At 39.2% G+C, this 19,148-nt stretch overlaps 3 protein-coding genes across 3 annotated transcripts; 2 read left to right on the top strand and 1 right to left on the bottom strand.

Moving 5' to 3' along the window:
• Positions 1-11,770: 11,770 nt before the first annotated feature.
• On the bottom strand, positions 11,771-12,034 carry LOC113563921 (accessory gland-specific peptide 70A). The gene is made up of 2 exons (XM_026977345.1): positions 11,917-12,034; positions 11,771-11,865 (listed from the first exon to the last, which is right to left on the bottom strand). The coding sequence occupies exons 1-2, from the start codon at positions 12,032-12,034 to the stop codon at positions 11,813-11,815; spliced, it is 171 nt and encodes a 56-aa protein (XP_026833146.1). The 3' UTR covers positions 11,771-11,812.
• A 1,533-nt stretch (positions 12,035-13,567) lies between these two features.
• Positions 13,568-13,784, top strand: LOC113563909. The gene has a single exon (XM_026977158.1). It carries the CDS (start codon positions 13,568-13,570, stop codon positions 13,709-13,711), a length of 144 nt encoding a protein of 47 aa, XP_026832959.1. The 3' UTR covers positions 13,712-13,784.
• A 2,012-nt stretch (positions 13,785-15,796) lies between these two features.
• Positions 15,797-16,178, top strand: LOC113563913. Its single transcript, XM_026977238.1, has 2 exons — positions 15,797-15,961; positions 16,100-16,178. Coding segments are annotated over exons 1-2 (162 nt in total). The 5' UTR covers positions 15,797-15,800; the 3' UTR covers positions 16,101-16,178.
• Positions 16,179-19,148: the final 2,970 nt, after the last annotated feature.

The following is a 19,148-nucleotide window of genomic DNA, read 5'->3' as shown; positions in this document are numbered from 1 at the left end:
TGCGATTATGTTTATATAAAATTACTTTTGTTACCAAAATATTTCAATTTATTTTTCTGAGTGCATGGAAATTTTACACGGATCTCATTTCCGCTTTTGCCTCAAACCCAAGCTCAAAATGTTGTTCTCACGCATTTTATATATTTAATTCCTTATCAGACATCTTCGGCATTGCGGTTCATTATACAGCGAACCGAAAATATCCCAGCGACCATGAGTTAAAGCCTTAAGATCTAGGCGAATATGTATGGCCCTGTGTAAATTTCATCAAAATAAATACAATTTATAGCGCAATAAGCCAATTTATGCGCCATGTTCGTACTCCTCCCACTCCACTCACAATTTGCATAAATTTGGCAAGTCAGCTGGAAGAGGGTCAGGGGATGTGGGCGCGGAAATGTTATATGTGTAAACAGCAAATAAATAATATTTGATTACTGTAATGGTGGGTGGAGCGGGGGTCGCCATAATTTAGCCTTCTGAATTATTGTTTAGCTTGCTGTTTAGAATTCTAATGGTCGTTTTGATATTCCTTGAGCAGAAAGCAAATATCCCCCTTGTTTTTCCATTGAAAATTGCTCCAAATTCGGATGGCAAATGTTTGGGAAACTAATCAACTTCTACGCATCTCAACCAGCAATAAATCGAACTCAATATAGAGCACTTTTCTGACGAATCTAAAGCGATCCTGTCTAGGACCAAAATGAAAATTCTCTTAAATAATAGTTAAAAGAGTGGAAAAACAAATGGGTGTGGAAAACCCAATGAAAGGAACATGGAAATGGAAAACCCACCACAAGAAGTACGGGCGAGAAGAGAAATTAACCCGGAAAGAATGAAAATACTGAGAAAAATGGCTTAGCGTAAAAAAGAGTGTCACACAGTGCGTATGTGGAACATTTTTTAATTGCTGCACATATGTTCCAGTAATTGCTGTAACAGTTTAGAATTCCAGTGGGAAAAGAGGACAGAGAAAGAAATCCGTGAGAGGTAGACTTACGTAGAAGTGTTTTATTCCCACTTATTTAACTTCTAAATAGTAAAGGTGTCCTACAGATACTGTCGCCTAGACGGATGCATCGCATGTAATAAATTTCGTAAACTTTTTTATTTTATAGTCTCACATATACTTCATAGAATTATCATTCACAAGAGTTCTTGGCATTGAACTCAGGTCCCATACCTTCGTGTTCAGCTCTCAGAATGTCTAACTCATAATCCTTTCAGAAAGGCTTCCAGCTCCTTGGCCGGGCAGGGACTATAAATTTTCTGGAAACAACCAGGCTCAGTTGAGAGTGTAACAAGCCCTAAGTGAAAAATAGAGAAAAATGACGGCTACACAAGATAAACAACACGGCCGAGTGCGAGCGAGCTACATAAAGTAAAACTGTATTTAATTAACCGACATTGCAATTACAAATTCTGTGCAGCGCGGCGAGAGCAAAACCCTGGACTGGGTCCCGGGGGCTGGAACAGGACACAGCAGCGCAGGATCCCAGGATCCAAGGATCCAAGGAGCCAAGGAGCCAGGGAGTAGCAGCTGCTGTTCGGCATACTAAAAAAGACGCCGGGTAAAGAGCAAAGCGATGCCGGCGACGCCGAGCAAAACAATTTCATTTTGTGCACAGCCGGCTGAGTGAACTTATGGGCTGGAATGGCGAAATGAGCTGCTGGGCGGCACAAAGCGCCATAAACGTGGCCATCAGATGAAGGACACTGCACCGTGGTCACAGAGTCTTCAAGAGTCTTACTTAAGCTGGAGCCAGCACAGCCGAATGTAAAGTGTTGAATGGGAATGGTGCTTGGAACTGGACTTGTTAGTTTGCCTTAGTGAAGTTCATCCATTTCGCAAAGCAATATTCTAATAGAATTTTTAATGCAAACCTGGTAAAAAAAAGCAATTATTTGGCCATGTGGAATGTTAATCAAGCATTTATCCAGCTGCAATAAATTCTTATTTAGTTTATAACATCAAAGTAGAGCAAACCCACTGTGTTGACCAATCGGGGCTAACTTGTGCACACAATGCAGCAGTTTCCAAGCCGGGCAAACAAAAGCGCAGCAGTAGCAGCTGACTTGGAAGAATTGAAGGAAGATGTGGCGGGAAATCAGGACTAGGAGTTGAGGTAGCGAAAGGCAGGCTAAAAGGACGAAGCGAAGCCGCCTTTTGTTTATGGCTTTCAGAATTTACACCTTAAAGAACTGACAGTGCGAGCAGCTTCATTCTTGTTTTCTTTTTTTAACAGCCTGGTGTGGGAATGGGTCTCTGGGGGGCAGAGGAAAATTAACGGTAGCCAGTTATCATCCGGGAGCAGAAGCCTTTTCCTCACCGCGCCCACTGCCATTGGTCCTTATCGGTTTTGTCCTCCGGCAACAGACGGAGTTGCTACAGAAAAATAAAAGGAAGCAACGTAAAAACTTGTGCATAACTCAGAAAAGTCTTAATGAATTATGAGCCCAATGTTGCCGGGTCCTGTCTCGTCTGATGTCTCGTCTGTTGTCTGTTGTCTGTGGACTGGCAGCTTGCAGGACCGAAGTTCCTTCAAGGATTCAGTCCTCCTGTGGGCGAGCCCATCTGGGTTTGCGGCCGATGATGGCTGTGATTACGGCGGCAAAGGTAAGCCAGTTGGATGCCTTGATTGTGGTAAATGATTATGTTACCCGGCCTGGGCTTGGGCCTCGTTTTAATCACTGCTCGTTGTAGATTGGCTGCACCTTTTTATGCTTCGTATAAGATCTATGATCCATATCAGCGGAGGGTGTTTTAAAGCCAGGTTTGTTCCATACATTCCGAATACCTACAAATCAAGTCAATGCTAATACGAAATTGATGTATTTCGCTTGAGCTTGCTTTTCATGAACTCCTCCGGCTTATGATTGCCACTCAAATTCATGCCATGTAGTGCTCTGCATACCCAACACTTCCTTCCCGCAGGCTTCATAAACAATCGGATCCCCGCACATGGCACCGCATAACAGTCCATTTATTTTAATTATTATTGCTATTATTGTCATGCTGACCAACTAAACAACAATAAGCCGTGCTGGCGAAGTGCACAGATGCAACTACATGGACGTAAATAACACACGAGTGCAAGTTGCAAGTTGGCGAGGAGTCTGCGATAAATAAAACTGCAAAGCATAAAATCTAAACAACTGAAATGAATGTTGCCAGGCAACTGAAATGGCAACAGAAATACCAACGGAACGGCAAGAACGAGCAAACAAATAATTCCATGTCACACAATGATGAAAGTTTTGTAATGTTTGATGTTCCTTCAGGAAGCCCCATATCTTCATCTCCCTTGGCTCCCGCTGCCTGTAGTTGCACAAAATTAAGCAATTTAATTTAATAGGCACGAGGAGCGGGCGGGGAAGTGCGACTGCAACTGGAACTGGAACTGGAGCATATCCTCGGCGCACTCTGCTGCTTCTCCTGCAGGACAATAATTCAACACGTATTTAAATGCATATCCCCGGCCCTCTCCTCCCTCAAGCGCCACCAACTGTCTTGCAAATGAAAATTTACTGTGCATGTTGCCCCTGCCAGAAGCAGAACCAGAAATATATCCAAAGCCAGAGAGCCAACCGGAATCGGAGACGAAGAAGAAGGAAGCCGGAGCTTCGAGTACCGAATCCAGAGATACCCTGAAATAAATACCAGCCAAATGATACTTTTTCGGTTTTCATTTTCAATATTATCAAGTGTATATTGTTTGGATTTTTGAAGTCTTTCAATAATGAAGCTTTACACACTATGTGGACTTATCATTGCAGTACTGCAAGCTTTCTCCAAAATTTGTATATAGTACCCTCTGCAAGCGTAAAACTGTAGACCGACTTCTTTTTTTCCGTTCTAAAATATTGTTTGTGCCAGTTATTTATGTGTGTGTGTGTGAGAGCGTTGGGAAAAAGTTTGGCCAGCAACTGAGAACTGAACTACAATTGCAGGAAAAGCGGCCAATCGAAAAGCTAAATCAAAAATGTTTGCCAGCTAGTCCGACTCTAAGCAACTAATTTCAGCTTAACCCAGTTTGGCCGCATTTCCAAAGCAATTACCGTACTTGAGGCTTGATCTCTGATTTATGAGACCGACGACGACGACGACTACGACTGGCGCAACAATACAGCATTTTTGTCATTTAATGCGAGTGAAAGATAAATTATTGCAAACAATCCGGTCTACGGCGGGCTGGTGGCGTATTGGGCTATTGGTTGCCCTGTCAAAGGGGCGGAAATCAGGCAACATCCGCTCCATAAACGGATATCCGGTTTGTTCGCACGTTCAGGCTGTCCTGTTTCAGAGGTCCTGTGAGGCCCAGGGGAACAAGAAACTTTAATTTCTCCGTTTGCTCCTTTGTATGGCGTTCATTAAACTGCGAGATAAACAGCAGATGAGCACTTAAAGCCAACGAAGGGCTTGGGTATAAAATAAAAGGTAAACATTTGAGGCTATAGTTTAAAGAATAATTAACGTGGATGTATTACCAAGAATAACAGATTTTTCAGAATACTTGAGCGGATATGAAGGGATCAGCTTATCAGTACTCGAAATATGATATATTAGAGGCGTGCTATGAAATATTTTAGTATTATATTTAAATATTATAAACGTAAATTTAAATATAATGATATATAGAATTGGTATGCATTCAGAAGTCTGCTGTTCAATATAAAACCACAAGAGGAATTTCAACGAAACCCCATGTATGTCGTTTACCTAATGTACCATTTATTACAGCGCAATGATTTCGAGTCACTCGAGATTTGCGTGTCATCGCAAAGTTATGCACAACAGCGATGAAAAATGGCACAGTAGCATAAGAAAGCAGCCCAAAAAGTGTTTCTTAGGGTTAAAATATCTGGCGAAAAGTCATTTCAATGGTTATTTGCACTTAAAGCCAACCGCCTGTGTCTCACCCTCGCATGTCTAATTCAATTCCATTGCGATTTCTATTAAACAGCATCCAGCATCCTTGAGACGCCCATCCAAGTCACTATTCATCCATCCAAGGAGTCGGCAAGACGCCCACTTCCCCTTTTTTCACCCGGCCAAATGGCAAGCAAACGCAATTCGAGATTGCCGAAGGACGAGACCAAACAGGACTGAATCGGCTGAGTTATTACGCAAATTTAGCATCTGAATAGAAAATCGAATATTTCAAGTGGCTGGTAATGACATTTTAGCTCCTCGAGCGTCTCGGCGAAGTTGCGAGTTGTCAGCCCTCGGAATTTTTGAGGTAAGCACTGCCATGGACCACGGGCTGTGGTAATTGAAGCTGGCATGTGATTTATTAACTCAATAATGGCACAGATAGCTCAGCATCATCCCCATGCCCTGTTTGTTAATGCCAAGAAAAATTGATGCAAATTTTCGCCGAATTCCCGCTCACACCCCAGCGAAAAATTCCACTTAAATTCCGCGCATAATTCGATTTGCATTCAAAGAGGGAAATAAGCAAATTTGTATTAATCGAAATGTATTCAACTCAAAGAAGGCCTCGAGCATATGCCTTCGGGCTTAGGTTCAATTCTTTTGTGGTTCGATTTTGGGTTTGGGGCATAATTGAAATATTCCACTAAGGGTGGTTGCTTCTAAAAGGACACGGGGAAAAAATCAAGCCAAATTTACACAATCTTCTGATACGAGTATGTATTTATCAAGATCTGAAAACATTTATATTATATACACATTTATCTTACCAAAATTACAAATTAAATTAGTGCAATTAGGAGAGTTTTTGAATAGATCTTATTATATTTGAAGGTCACGTTTATGGGTAATTTTCAGGCCCAAGTCAAAAATTTGTTTGACAATCATATATGATCCGTTGCCTATATGTTTTACTGTGAATCAAGATTACGCTGGACATCCCCTCTATCTGGACCTCGATAATTTATGGATCCCTAGGCGTTTTGTTTTCTTTGTCACTGCCAGTTCAAATTTTTGAAAAAAAGTAAATTTTAAAATTTGAACGCAGATCTTTAGAGAATTGCGCCAGAAACATTTAGAGGTATGCCACTTCAAAATCCGATAAAGATTAGTTGAGTTATGGGGCTTAGAACATCAGCTTTGGGGCATTTTTTGAATTTCTGCAACATCTTACATCAGAAAAATGACAAAAAAATTAAAAAAATTTTGAAAAAAAGTAAATTTTAAAATTTGAATGCAGTTTTTTATAGAAAACATTTAGAAACATTTAGAGGTATGCCACTTCAAAATCCGATAAAGATTAGTTGAGTTATGGGGCTTAGAACATCAGCTTTGGGGCATTTTTTGAATTTCTGCAACATTTTACATCACAAAAATGACAAAAAAATTAAAAAATTTTTGAAAAAAAGTAAATTTTAAAATTTGAATGCAGTTTTTTATAGAATTGCGCCAGAAACATTTAGAGGTATGCCACTTCAAAATCCGATAAAGATTAGTTGAGTTATGGGGCTTAGAACATCAGCTTTGGGGCATTTTTTGAATTTCTGCAACATCTTACATCAGAAAAATGACAAAAAAATTAAAAAAAATTTTGAAAAAAAGTAAATTTTAAAATTTGAATGCAGTTTTTTATAGAATTGCGCCAGAAACATTTAGAGGTATGCCACTTCAAAATCCGATAAAGATTAGTTGAGTTATGGGGCTTAGAACATCAGCTTTGGGACATTTTTTGAATTTCTGCAACATCTTACATCAGAAAAATGACAAAAAAATTAAAAAATTTTTGAAAAAAAGTAAATTTTAAAATTTGAATGCAGATCTTTAGAGAATTGCGCCAGAAACATTTAGAGGTATGCCACTTCAAAATCCGATAAAGATTAGTTGAGTTATGGGGCTCAGAACATCAGCTTTGGGGCATTTTTTGAATTTCTGCAACATCTTACATCAGAAAAATGACAAAAAAATTAAAAAATTTTTGAAAAAAAGTAAATTTTAAAATTTGAACGCAGATCTTTAGAGAATTGCGCCAGAAACATTTAGAGGTATGCCACTTCAAAATCCGATAAAGATTAGTTGAGTTATGGGGCTTAGAACATCAGCTTTGGGGCATTTTTTGAATTTCTGCAACATCTTACATCAGAAAAATGACAAAAAAATTAAAAAAATTTTGAAAAAAAGTAAATTTTAAAATTTGAATGCAGTTTTTTATAGAAAACATTTAGAAACATTTAGAGGTATGCCACTTCAAAATCCGATAAAGATTAGTTGAGTTATGGGGCTCAGAACATCAGCTTTGGGGCATTTTTTGAATTTCTGCAACATCTTACATCAGAAAAATGACAAAAAAATTAAAAAATTTTTGAAAAAAAGTAAATTTTAAAATTTGAATGCAGTTTTTTATAGAATTGCGCCAGAAACATTTAGAGGTATGCCACTTCAAAATCCGATAAAGATTAGTTGAGTTATGGGGCTTAGAACATCAGCTTTGGGGCATTTTTTGAATTTCTGCAACATCTTACATCAGAAAAATGACAAAAAAATTAAAAAAAATTTTGAAAAAAAGTAAATTTTAAAATTTGAATGCAGTTTTTTATAGAATTGCGCCAGAAACATTTAGAGGTATGCCACTTCAAAATCCGATAAAGATTAGTTGAGTTATGGGGCTTAGAACATCAGCTTTGGGACATTTTTTGAATTTCTGCAACATCTTACATCAGAAAAATGACAAAAAAATTAAAAAATTTTTGAAAAAAAGTAAATTTTAAAATTTGAATGCAGATCTTTAGAGAATTGCGCCAGAAACATTTAGAGGTATGCCACTTCAAAATCCGATAAAGATTAGTTGAGTTATGGGGCTCAGAACATCAGCTTTGGGGCATTTTTTGAATTTCTGCAACATCTTACATCAGAAAAATGACAAAAAAATTAAAAAATTTTTGAAAAAAAGTAAATTTTAAAATTTGAATGCAGTTTTTTATAGAATTGCGCCAGAAACATTTAGAGGTACGCCACTTCAAAATCCGATAAAGATTAGTTGAGTTATGGGGCTTAGAACATCAGCTTTGGGGCATTTTTTGAATTTCTGCAACATCTTACATCAGAAAAATGACAAAAAAATTAAAAAATTTTTGAAAAAAAGTAAATATTAAAATTTGAATGCATTTTTTTATAGAATTGCGCCAGAAACATTTAGAGGTATGCCACTTCAAAATCCGATAAAGATTAGTTGAGTTATGGGGCTTAGAACATCAGCTTTGGCGCATTTTTTGAATTTCTGCAACATCTTACATCAGAAAAATGACAAAAAAAATAAAAAATTTTTGAAAAAAATTAAATATTAAAATTTGAATGCAGTTTTTTATAGAATTGCGCCAGAAACATTTAGAGGTATGCCACTTCAAAATCCGATAAAGATTAGTTGAGTTATGGGGACATCTGGACCCCGATAATTTATGGATCCCTAGGCGTTTTATTTTCTTTGTCACTGCCAGTGGACAATTTCGCAATGAGATTTGGGCATTCATCCAGATTTGCTGCCCATCTCGGGTTAATTATTTCCTAATGCCCGTCTGTGAGAGGCAAAAACATTTCCGTTTCCGCTGTCAGTCGTCGCCATCATCAATCTATATAAGCAAAAGAATGGTGAAAGCAGCTGAAAATCCCCATTTCCCATTCCCCATTTTGCCAGGCATTGTCCAATATTTCAAATGGAAGGTCCTTTAAGAAGCTGTTGGCATTTTGGATTTACGACAACCAACATGTTCCCACTGCCTCTATATTGTATTAGCTGCAATAACAACCATAACCAAGTACTTCCCCACTCAAAGGACACAAAAGACGTAGAAGGGTGAAGTGGTGGGTCCAACTAGGACAATTGGTTTGCATTACCAACAACCGAATCTCCGCTTCCCTACACTTGGGCAAACAAATTACAAATAATTACGTAGGAAGGCCAGGGCACAGGTGAAACTGTGTAGTGCCCTGTTTTCCCCTATCACCTGAACACTAACTGCAGGTGTAAACTGGCCCACTTTGTTGCATGTGCCGCTTGTTGTTAACGTCTGTGGCTCCGCCTACCCCCTCCCCCCTCTGGACCTGCTGACGATGATGATGCTGATGCTTATGGCGATTGTTGCTGTGGCTAACTGGAACTGACTAACTGTCTCATTGGTTAAAGGCCTTGGCCAACGTCCCCGACCTACCCATCAACCCAGCTACCCACCTAACACCCTTGGCTCCCTTGGAGCCTCCATCATCTGGAGCCGCAAAACTGGAAGGGTCTGGGAGCCATCTAATCAGAAATGCAATTATAAGGCCAAATGACACAGCCTTTGGAGCTGGCAGAATGGAGTAATATTACAAGGGAATATGCCATAGTATAATAACGGATCAAATTCAACTTGGATCTCCAGCTGTATATAAGAAATATACTTTCCATTGATATAATATTGATATAAATAATAGTTGGATAAATTTAATTAAGTCACTATCCTCCGATATAAAATATATATTTTATTATATCCGTTACTCGTAGAGTAAAAGGATATACTAGATTCGATGAAAAGTATGTAACAGGCAGAAGGAAGCGTTTCCGACCATATAAGTATATATATTCTTGATCAGGATCAATAGCCAAGTCGATCTGGCCATGTTCGTATGTCAGGAACTACAAAAGCTAAATTTAGAAATTTTTTTTTTTGAATTTTTTTTTGTAATTTTTTTATGTTAACACCATGACAACAGTAGAAATCCAAAAATGTCACAAGTCTGAAGTTCTAAAGTCCATAACTCAACTTATCCTAATCGGAATTTGAAGTGGCGTACCTATAAATGTTTCTGGAGAAATTCTCTAAAAATATGCATTCATATTTAAAATTTTATTTTTTTTTAATATTTTTGTCATTTTTCTGATGTTAGATGTTGTAGAAATTGAAAAATGTTCCAAGGCTGAAGTTCTAAAGTTCATAACTCAGCTTATCTTAATCGGAATTTTAAGTGGCATACCTCTAAATGTTTGTGGATAAATTCTCTAAAAATCTGCATTCATATTTAAAACTTTATTTTTTAGCTAAAGTCCTAAACTTCTATAAATTTGCCAAAAACTTTTTGTCGCACCCCCTCCAACGCCCACAAACCGCCCAAAACTGTTATGCCCACACTTTTGAATAATGTGGTATTTTTTCACTTTTTTATATATTATATATATATATATTTTTTTTTACATCGAACCTAATTATTATTAATGTTGTTAAGGCGAGACTAAAATAATTTCGCGTTTCGCAATGCTTTTACGTAATACATTTATTGTATAAAATAACGTTACGCGGGGTTGTCGGCAGCACAATGAAGATCCAGATACTGCTAGTAGTATTGCTTAGTCTGTTGGCATTGACCACGGCCAAACGAAAAAAAGACAAAAATATTGAAATCTGGATAAGACCGAAGCCACAGGAATCACCAGATTATGGCCAATAATTGGCACACCAACCATCGCTTCAGTAAGCCTTTTTCATCCGAGTACTCAGTGGAAGTGCCTAATGATGGAAATTTGAATGCTGGCAGGATAGGTGCTTAAATTTTGTATGGGATTTTGCACAACATTTTTTAATAAATAAATGGCCTTACCCCGTGTTTCTTTGTTTATTATTGCCGGTACACGTATTACAATATTAAAGAATTCTAGTTTCAAGCGTTACCACCTTTAAAATAGAGCCATTATAATTAGCCATTATAATTAGAATCATCCTCGGAGTTGAACCACCCAATTCCGGTTTATCGTCACAATGAGCTCGGCAACTACAGAGTTAGGATTAATCTTATAGATGCTACAGAGGTTCCACAAATTTGTAAAGTGTATTTGTAAAATTGACAACGCTCATTTTGTAGAGAGATACCGGTGGCAAATATTTTATATCCTGGCATAAAATGTAGATTAAAATTCGCTTGATTTCTGCTCTTCCCTAAGTTGAGATATCCAAGTGCGAGTTTAATGTCCTAGTGTGTTCCACATTTGCATTGTCTTCATTTGTTTGCGCGGTGATGACGACAGCACTGTTGTCGTCATAGTCTCCTTGTTGGGCCATTGTCCGGACTCCAAGCCCCGGACTCCGGACTCCGAACTCCGGACTCATTGTTGGCCCTTTGTTTTTGCGCCTCGCGTGTCTAATAAAAGCGCATCACAATGTGGGTCATTGTACGACGACACAGGCCAGTCGGCATCACATGACTTTGCATTTGCCAGCAGCATGCAACTGCTGCAACAGCAACACATAAAGCGCTGCTAATTGCAAACGCACACATGCCGCACAATCGGAAGGCTGCATGCATAGAAAATATGTATTAACCGAATTTTTTAATTTACAATGCAACTGAATACACACGAAAAATAGTTTCAGACGATTTATTTCTAATAATACGAGTATTTTCAAATTTAGATCAGTTAGTCTTTTGTTATGCATTTTTAGTATACAGCCTGGAAGAAACACATTAGGCAAGTATAAAATGTATTCATTGTTTTCAGTGTCGTCAATCTTTGTTTCGCATAAGTCTGCGGCAGCTGCAAAAGAGAAAAGAGGGGAAGGCCCATGGAAAGTGTGGGGAAAAGGGGAAAGCCATAGTAAATCGATAGGGACTCCTAAATAATTAGTTCCTGGATTAATTGTGATTGCGTCTGATTGCTTTCCTGCAACATCTATTCATACTTACAATATTTACATACTTTTGAGCAGAATTGTCATTTAAAATTGTGCCCGAAAATAGGCAATAAAAACATGTAAAAATAATCTACATACATCTACATCTAAACTATGTAAAATGAAAAATACAACAACGAAGACATTGGTTTGGGTTTATTTTATATTAAACGGAAATACTCATATCTTAACACCTTCCACCCCAACCGGGCCCCAAATTAAGACGGCACCACTTATCACCTGCGAAAGAAGTGGTTAGACTACACTCGAAACTGGAAAAGAAAAACTTACGAGGATTCGGGCTTGGAATTGGAAATTTGACCGGAGGTTTCTTTTGCCACGGCCAAGTCCAAGACTGGACCAAACCGACTATGCAAACGAGAACCAGGAGAAGTGATACAGCTTTCATTTTTGCACCGATAATCAAGCTAATCGGCTTTTATAGGTCTGAACATTTAAAAAAACTGTGTTGCGTAATAAGATGACGGATGTCACGGTTAAGATTTGTCACACTTTTGTGTTTTCCGATATCCAAGACAAATCGATCTTTTGACATTTAGAGGCAAGGTTTATTGTAGTTATATTCCAATGAACTAACAAAGAGTATTTAAATAAATATTTAATCGCTAGCTCGTTAAATATTCGTTATACTCCTATATTCCGTTCTTATTTTAAGAAAGTATTCCTTGACAGCTATTTAAATGAATTTAATATTTTTTCGTATTGTCATCATATTATCATCTAAGCTACTTTTTCCAGTTGGGATATTAAAATACTTTTATTTTTATGCGAGCCTACGGCCCTAAGTGTCGTTTGAAAAATGTCGGTACAGCATTTTTCTGTGTTAGATTAGATTTGAATTTAGCTGAGACTAGGAGATCCAATAAATCGCCATTCGGTGACCACAATATGTCCTCTTTCGCCGGGAACCGACATTAACTTGCTGGGGTAATCACCACGCTTCGGGCCATGGTTGTATGGTTTATGGTTGCAATTCGATGGTCAGGCAACCGCAGCTGTAAGAGTGAAAGGCCGGCCAAGAACTGGCAGCTGGATTCTGCGCTGCTCTGGTCTTTGAATTGCTAACCTGATTCAATGAGCCTGAAAATCCATCACTTCCTCGGCCTCCCAACTGATTTGAGATGTACGAGTATGTGGGCCTTTCCTTTAGCCACTTTTTTGGCCAACAAAAACTTGGCAAAAACTCGATTGACAGCAGCCAACCTTTTTCTTGTGCGGCAATACTTTCTAAAGGCTTAGCCGTTGGGTGCAATTCTTTTATTACAAATTAGAAAAATGTCTCAAAAGCGCCGAGAGAATAATCGTTTTGCATAGGTTAGGGATCTATAAATTTCCAAATGCATTTATCTCCTTAATCGTAAAAGAAGAAAGTTTCTAGCTTTAAAGTTTTTTAGGAACTGCATTGAATCAGGAGTAATTATTTGGGGTTACATATCAGCAAAGTTGGAAGTAATGATTGTAAATTCTTTATCGTTTAAAAGTTCAGTTCTAATACAGATCTAGTATCTTTTTAATTTATTTTAAAAATTGTATAAGGTTATGAAAAATCTCAAAATTGGTCATGGTGATATTTGTACATAAATAATTATCACCATTTATCACTATTTTAATAAATTCAGTTCTAATTATTACCCTATGTTTGATACCAGTGACAATAAACATACCAAATTGAAAGAGATTCGATAAATATTTATCTTTATAGAAAACTGACAGCTATGTGAAACAAGAAAGTACATGAGGTCTATACAGCTTTGATAATAAAAATGATTTGTTCAATAGGGTATTATTATATCCTACTTATCGTTGGCGAATTGGCGATTTGAGATCTTTAAATCAGTGCGTGGCTAATTAATGCATCCATTCGTGACACCTTGATATGTATCAGCTATAAAAAGGGAAATATCGTAGATTTAGCTCAAAAATGAAGTCACAGGTGTTTCTTCTGTTGGTTATCCTCTGTTTGGTCGGAATGGCCCCAGCCAGGCGACCTAAAAGAGACGTTGAGATCTGGATCCGACCAGATCAATATAATCGGCCCTGCAACTATCCAGGTTGTGACGAATGATCATTGATCCAGTGTGTCGATAAGGACAAAGAAACGTATATCGACTTTATTAAAAAAGACAAAGAAACTATGACTGGGCAGTTTTAATTTTAATTTTTTAAAAGGATAATACGTTAAACTTACTTTATCTATAAAAAAGTGCCTATCCTATTCTAATCAAAAAGGGGATAGCTTTTTGGCTTGCACAAAATAGAAAACGTTTTTTTAAAGGGTTAAATCCTAACATTTTAAGGGCTTTTCTAACCCTTTTATTATATGCCCCGCAAAAATATCTAATATTTTCAATTTATTGCATGTTTATTAGTTCTGAAGAAAACATTTCCAATCGGACCTCCATTTGCAAGTGTGCATCGTTGAGATATATGTACATGTACTTTTTACAGCACTTTCCTACCCAAATTTAGCATGCTGCAGATTCGCAAAACTTTTCTGAAAAGTTCTGTTCTGTGCAGTCGAAGAATAAGTTGCCGCCACGCCCAGTTATACTCTCATTATCTTGGCATGTAATTCCCAGCCCTTCAGCCCCTCGGCCCCCCTGCGAATCCCCACATCCCCACATGTGTGTCAGTTTTGTCGCTCGCGGACAATGGCAGAAGTTTCTGTTTCGGCTCGATAAAGTATCTGTTAGATACAATTTACAATATTTTCCGCTACGCTTCGTCCTGCTCGCCAAGTGAAAGTTTCGGCAGCAAAGTATGGCTTTAATGATAATGACTTTAGCTTCGGCAAAAAGTGGCGCAAAGTTTAGAATACGCCAACGCAACGCTTTTGGGGATTTTGCCGGAGAACTGCAGAAGTGGTTTGAAGAACTTTTTCCCTTCCCAACAAACGCGAATTAGAACGAGTTCGTTCGTTGGGTGTGTGTGTATGTGCTAGCCAACTTTTCCTACGTGTTGGCCATATGAAACTGATAAGAAAAGACAGGACCCGCTAAGTGGGACAAGGCCAGACTGTCTATTGCGTAATTTAAATGCGATGTAATTCGATATCAATGATGCTGTAGCATTAGTTAAGCCCTAAACTAGACTACCTCTAGTATCCGAATATCGTGTACTGGCTTTTGCAGCGATTTACTTTTATCACAATCGCACCAACAACCTCGGACATTGTCAGCGATTTATTGCATCAGCTCCAACCAACAACAACCAACCAACTCGGCGACCGACGGACACTTGGTTACGTTGTAAGCGGCCAGAGCTGCAGATACAGATACTATACAGATACAGATACCAACAACAGCAAACAAGCATCCTGAGCAGCCCGTAGCTACCAAAAACCCAATTGCCCATTCTCGTACCCGATTCCGATCCCAGTATCTCATCAACGTGGCTAATCTGCACTGTGCAAAAATGTAATCTTAACGAATATTAAACTTTACTGTTTTTATTAGTTTTCGTTTTATATGCAAGTTCTGTTTGCATGAGCAACGTAAAGGGGTTGGTAAAAAACTGCAATTAAAATTGTTTTATCCATTATTATTTTAGTTAAGTCATATAGCGATTATGTTTTCTTCCGGTGTAACTGCAGTTGCTGTTAGACTGTTGCTGATGTCAACTTCTTTGTTGTCGTCGTCGTCATCTCCTCCTCATCAACATCAGTGGAGCGCGGCAAAAGTCTTCTCCCAGCAACGGCCCAAAGTTTGGACTTGAGTCCCAGGCTGTTAAGAGTTCAACTCGTGATGTTTAAGTGGTTTAAGCCAAGGTAACGATTTCCTCATTGGTCCACAATTCTCCAGCTCAGCTCGCTTTTGCTGTTGTTGCCGGCGACATTCTGTCATGCCACGATCACGAACCATTCGTAACACATTTGTTGCAATTTTCGTCGCTATTTGTTAAGGTTCAGAAGAGGTTGCAACTAGCAGCCAAAGGGACACTCGTCTGGGGGGCTAGTGTTGTAAAATATGTACTAAACGGCAGGATAAATCGATAGATTGCAATTCGTTGCAAAGTGTATGCACTGTTGCATAAGCAACGATATCAGAATACTCCAGAACAACAATAAGTTAGCATAACCAATCCATTTTGCACCTGGTTGAAACTAATCCATTTGGCACTATAAAAACGGTACAGACTCTGTTATCGGCACCGTAATGAAGTTAACGTATCTACTACTGGTCACTCTATTCCTAGTAGGAATGGTTGCTGCCAAAAGAGGAAAACGAGATGTTCACATTTGGATACGACCAAAGCACGATCCTCCAGGAACAAGATACTGTTCGCCGGACAGTCCCATGTGTCGCAGAGAAAATTAGTAATGTCATAAAATACAAATATTTACATAGTGTAATTTATTCTTTGATATCTTTTCATTTCATATAATTTGGATTCCCACGAATTTACTGAATGCTACCGAATGGTTCATAAATGTACCGTGTTGAAATTGAAATAGATTAAATATACAAACGATTTTGCATTAGCTTAAAGAAAAACAAATACATTGGCATCGTTATGTTTCAATCTGGAATTAATTATGCAAGGATTAAATCGCAAAATTGCAAAATCGCCATCGCATCGATTGGTGTTAATGGCTGCCTACTTAGGTGGTTGTCCAAATTGCACTCGCATTAAATCCACTTCCGCTGGAGGAACCCCCACTTCCGCTTTAGAGGGAGATGGCAAAGGGACAGGTGGCCGGAGGTGGGGAAAAACAGGTGTAAACTGTGACGCCGCCAACGGGCGACACATTTGGCAGCTATTCAAGTGTGATAACAACAATGTGCCAAGCCCAATAGAAAAGGGCGGAACAGGGCGCAGGATAACAAAGGGAGCGAGCGAGATGGGATGAGGATAGGATGCGGAGGAGCAAATCAAATTGAATAATTGTTGCACGAAGAGCGAGGGAGATGGCCGGATGGGAGGACAGAGACAGTTGTCAGCGACGTACGATCGAGCAGCAGCAAAAACAAACGCAGCCTAACAAGCCTAGGCAACAATAACAATAACATTGAAAGGACATCAGCGTGCGCCATCCTCTTCGCACTTTCCATATGTCCGTGCAATCGTTCTTTGCACTGAGAACAATGTGGTAATAAATACCACTTTCACTGTTTCGCAAAAATTGCCAGACTTACGCTGTGCACATCTCCATAGATTTATTCCTACTTGGCAGATGATTATTTTATAGCCGTGTACAGAAGCAATAAAATACCAAATAATTTTACAAACAAGTAGATTTCTTTTTCAGTGCTCTGTTCCATTCGCTGCGATGCGACTTCAATTCAATCAATTGAACGTGCCACGAATGGTTAGCAATAACAAAATACACTCTGGTGGACTGGCGGGTGGTTAGAGGGAGCAGCGGGCGAGAAAGGACCAAGAACGAAGGACGGGTAGAGGAGCAGCAGACCAACTGGCGTGTGAAATTGACAATGCAGCTGAAAGGGGCATGAAGGAAGCAAGGGGCATGGAGGTATTTGGGATCATCGAACACTGACAAAATGTAATCGCTTGCCTTAAACTAGAAAGCGAACTAAATATTTAAATCAAATCTATGCACAAATATGTAATCAAAAAGTTACTATAAAAAAGCATACAAATTATCTGCAATAGAATAAATGATGTATAGCTTAAATAAATTAAATGATCCTGTTTTTTAAGTAACTTAAAAAGTAATCTATACACAAATATTTAATCAAAAAGTTACTATAAAAAAGATACAAATTATGTAAGACTGGATATATCCTGCTTTTTAAGTAACTTGTATACCATTTCCATGCATATTCGTGTCAAAGAGTTCTGCCTAACTAGTTTTGCAGTGTAGGGAGCACATTTTTGCACGCGACAAACGGCCAACGTGCGGGATTAAGGACCTGTCGCACCGTGGTCCGGCCTTCCTCCATGGAAATGTCCTGTGTCCGTGCCCCGTCGACGTGCCCCATTGATTGACTGCAACGGACACCTGCACACATCGGCGGCGGACATTTTTGCATAAAACTGAGCTGGCAGATTCAAGCAAATAAAACTTATTTAGGTTGCAGGGGCGAACGGACCAGTGATTTTCAATATTTGCAGCGGGCTTACCTGGGCACAGGCCCATGCGCCATAACAGGTGTTGATATGTTTACGGAGTGCCTAATGGGCGGGGTTCTGGGTGGGGGAATGGGTGGTGAATTGGCCATGAATGGTTTCTATGTGCGTGCAATTTGCACAAATTGCAGACAGACCGCAGCGAGGATGCGAGACAAGCTTGTGGTGGGATTTGGCTGGTTATCAATTAAACAATTAGCGGACCATTATTTGAATAGGTTCGTATGCCTCGTATGGAGAAGGCCTGAATGCCCTGTGCCTGGGAATCACAGCTCCGACTCGCTGGCTTGTCGAATAAACATTTCTCACACATCGCGATTGTGTTTCCTCGACTGTCATTTACCGTTGGCTCTCGGGTGGAAGAGCTCTGGAGACCCTGATTGCCACGCCCACAACTTGCAATCAAGCGCTGCTTGCAAGTATCTCAAAGATGCACCTCTTTTTCCAATGGTGATGGCATAGTCAGCGTTAGACGTGCCTGGGCATGAACTTAATAATTATGTGAAGTACCATTAAATGATGTAAAAAGTAGGTACTATTGAAAGCTGGCGTTTTCATGCTCAGTTAAATTATGTACTGGAAATATACATTCTTATTACTTTATAACTTTTTAAATATGGGCCTGTAAACTTTTTCTCTGCGACTAGTTTGTGCCACCACTAAGCGCAAGTGCACTCACGCCAGACCAAATTACAAGGGATCGAAGACGAGGCATGGTTTTTTAAATTAAAAACTAAAATCGATTGACATTCAATTTGAGCAGGCAGCTCCCCGACTAAAGTCAGTCCGCTCCCTGCTGCCCCGCCCGATGTCGTATCTCAAGTCAACATTTGTCGCTATAAATTTGCCAGTGCCCAAGTTTCGCACATTTCCTTGACTCCGCCACGGATGTTGGCTGCTGGGGCGTTGGATTCTGAGGAGCAGGGATGCCGAGATGCGGATATGCTGGCTGTTGGATGCTGGCTGCTGGATGCCTAGATGTTGAGATGCCGAGATGCGATGCAATGCGTGTGCGTGCGAGAGATACTCGGAGACAGATGGGAGCTGCGAGATGGAAACTGGGAGTGCTTCTGCCTCGGATGGGGCTTCCTTCCCAGCGACAACCTTGGCAGCTGATATAGCCAGACCAGCCAGCGACGACATTCAATACTCGCTGACATGTGCGCCACCCAAAGGGGATGCCGCTCGGAGGGGGCGGTGGGAACGATTTTACATGCCCGTGATCACAGTGACTACTGTTCACTAATTACTGTATACAGAATTAAAACAGAATATGAGAGGCAAAAGTAACTCTATCTAGAAGCCAAATAAATACACTAGTATTAATAATTTAGTATTACAATCCATTAAAGTTATTATTTATGCTTCCTTTTCATACAACATGCATATAATAATCCCACTACAAAACCTAT

The sequence above is a fragment of the Drosophila erecta genome, unplaced genomic scaffold (assembly GCF_003286155.1).
Source record: "Drosophila erecta strain 14021-0224.00,06,07 unplaced genomic scaffold, DereRS2 tig00000021-arrow-pilon, whole genome shotgun sequence".
NCBI classification, from domain to species: Eukaryota; Metazoa; Arthropoda; class Insecta; order Diptera; family Drosophilidae; genus Drosophila; species Drosophila erecta.
The sequence above is the reverse complement of the archived record's forward strand: the minus strand, read 5'-3'. Positions and strand labels throughout refer to the sequence as shown.

Bases quoted from the DNA above. Each gene is read 5' to 3' on its own strand.
- LOC113563921 (XM_026977345.1), bottom strand. From the start codon at position 12,034: ATGAAAGCTGTATCACTTCTCCTGGTTCTCGTTTGCATAGTCGGTTTG. The intron at 11,866-11,916 runs GTAAGTTTTTCT...CTTCTTTCGCAG, and splicing joins AATTCCAAGCCCGAATCCTC to GTGATAAGTGGTGCCGTCTT.
- LOC113563909 (XM_026977158.1), top strand. From the start codon at position 13,568: ATGAAGTCACAGGTGTTTCTTCTGTTGGTTATCCTCTGTTTGGTCGGA.
- LOC113563913 (XM_026977238.1), top strand. From the start codon at position 15,801: ATGAAGTTAACGTATCTACTACTGGTCACTCTATTCCTAGTAGGAATG.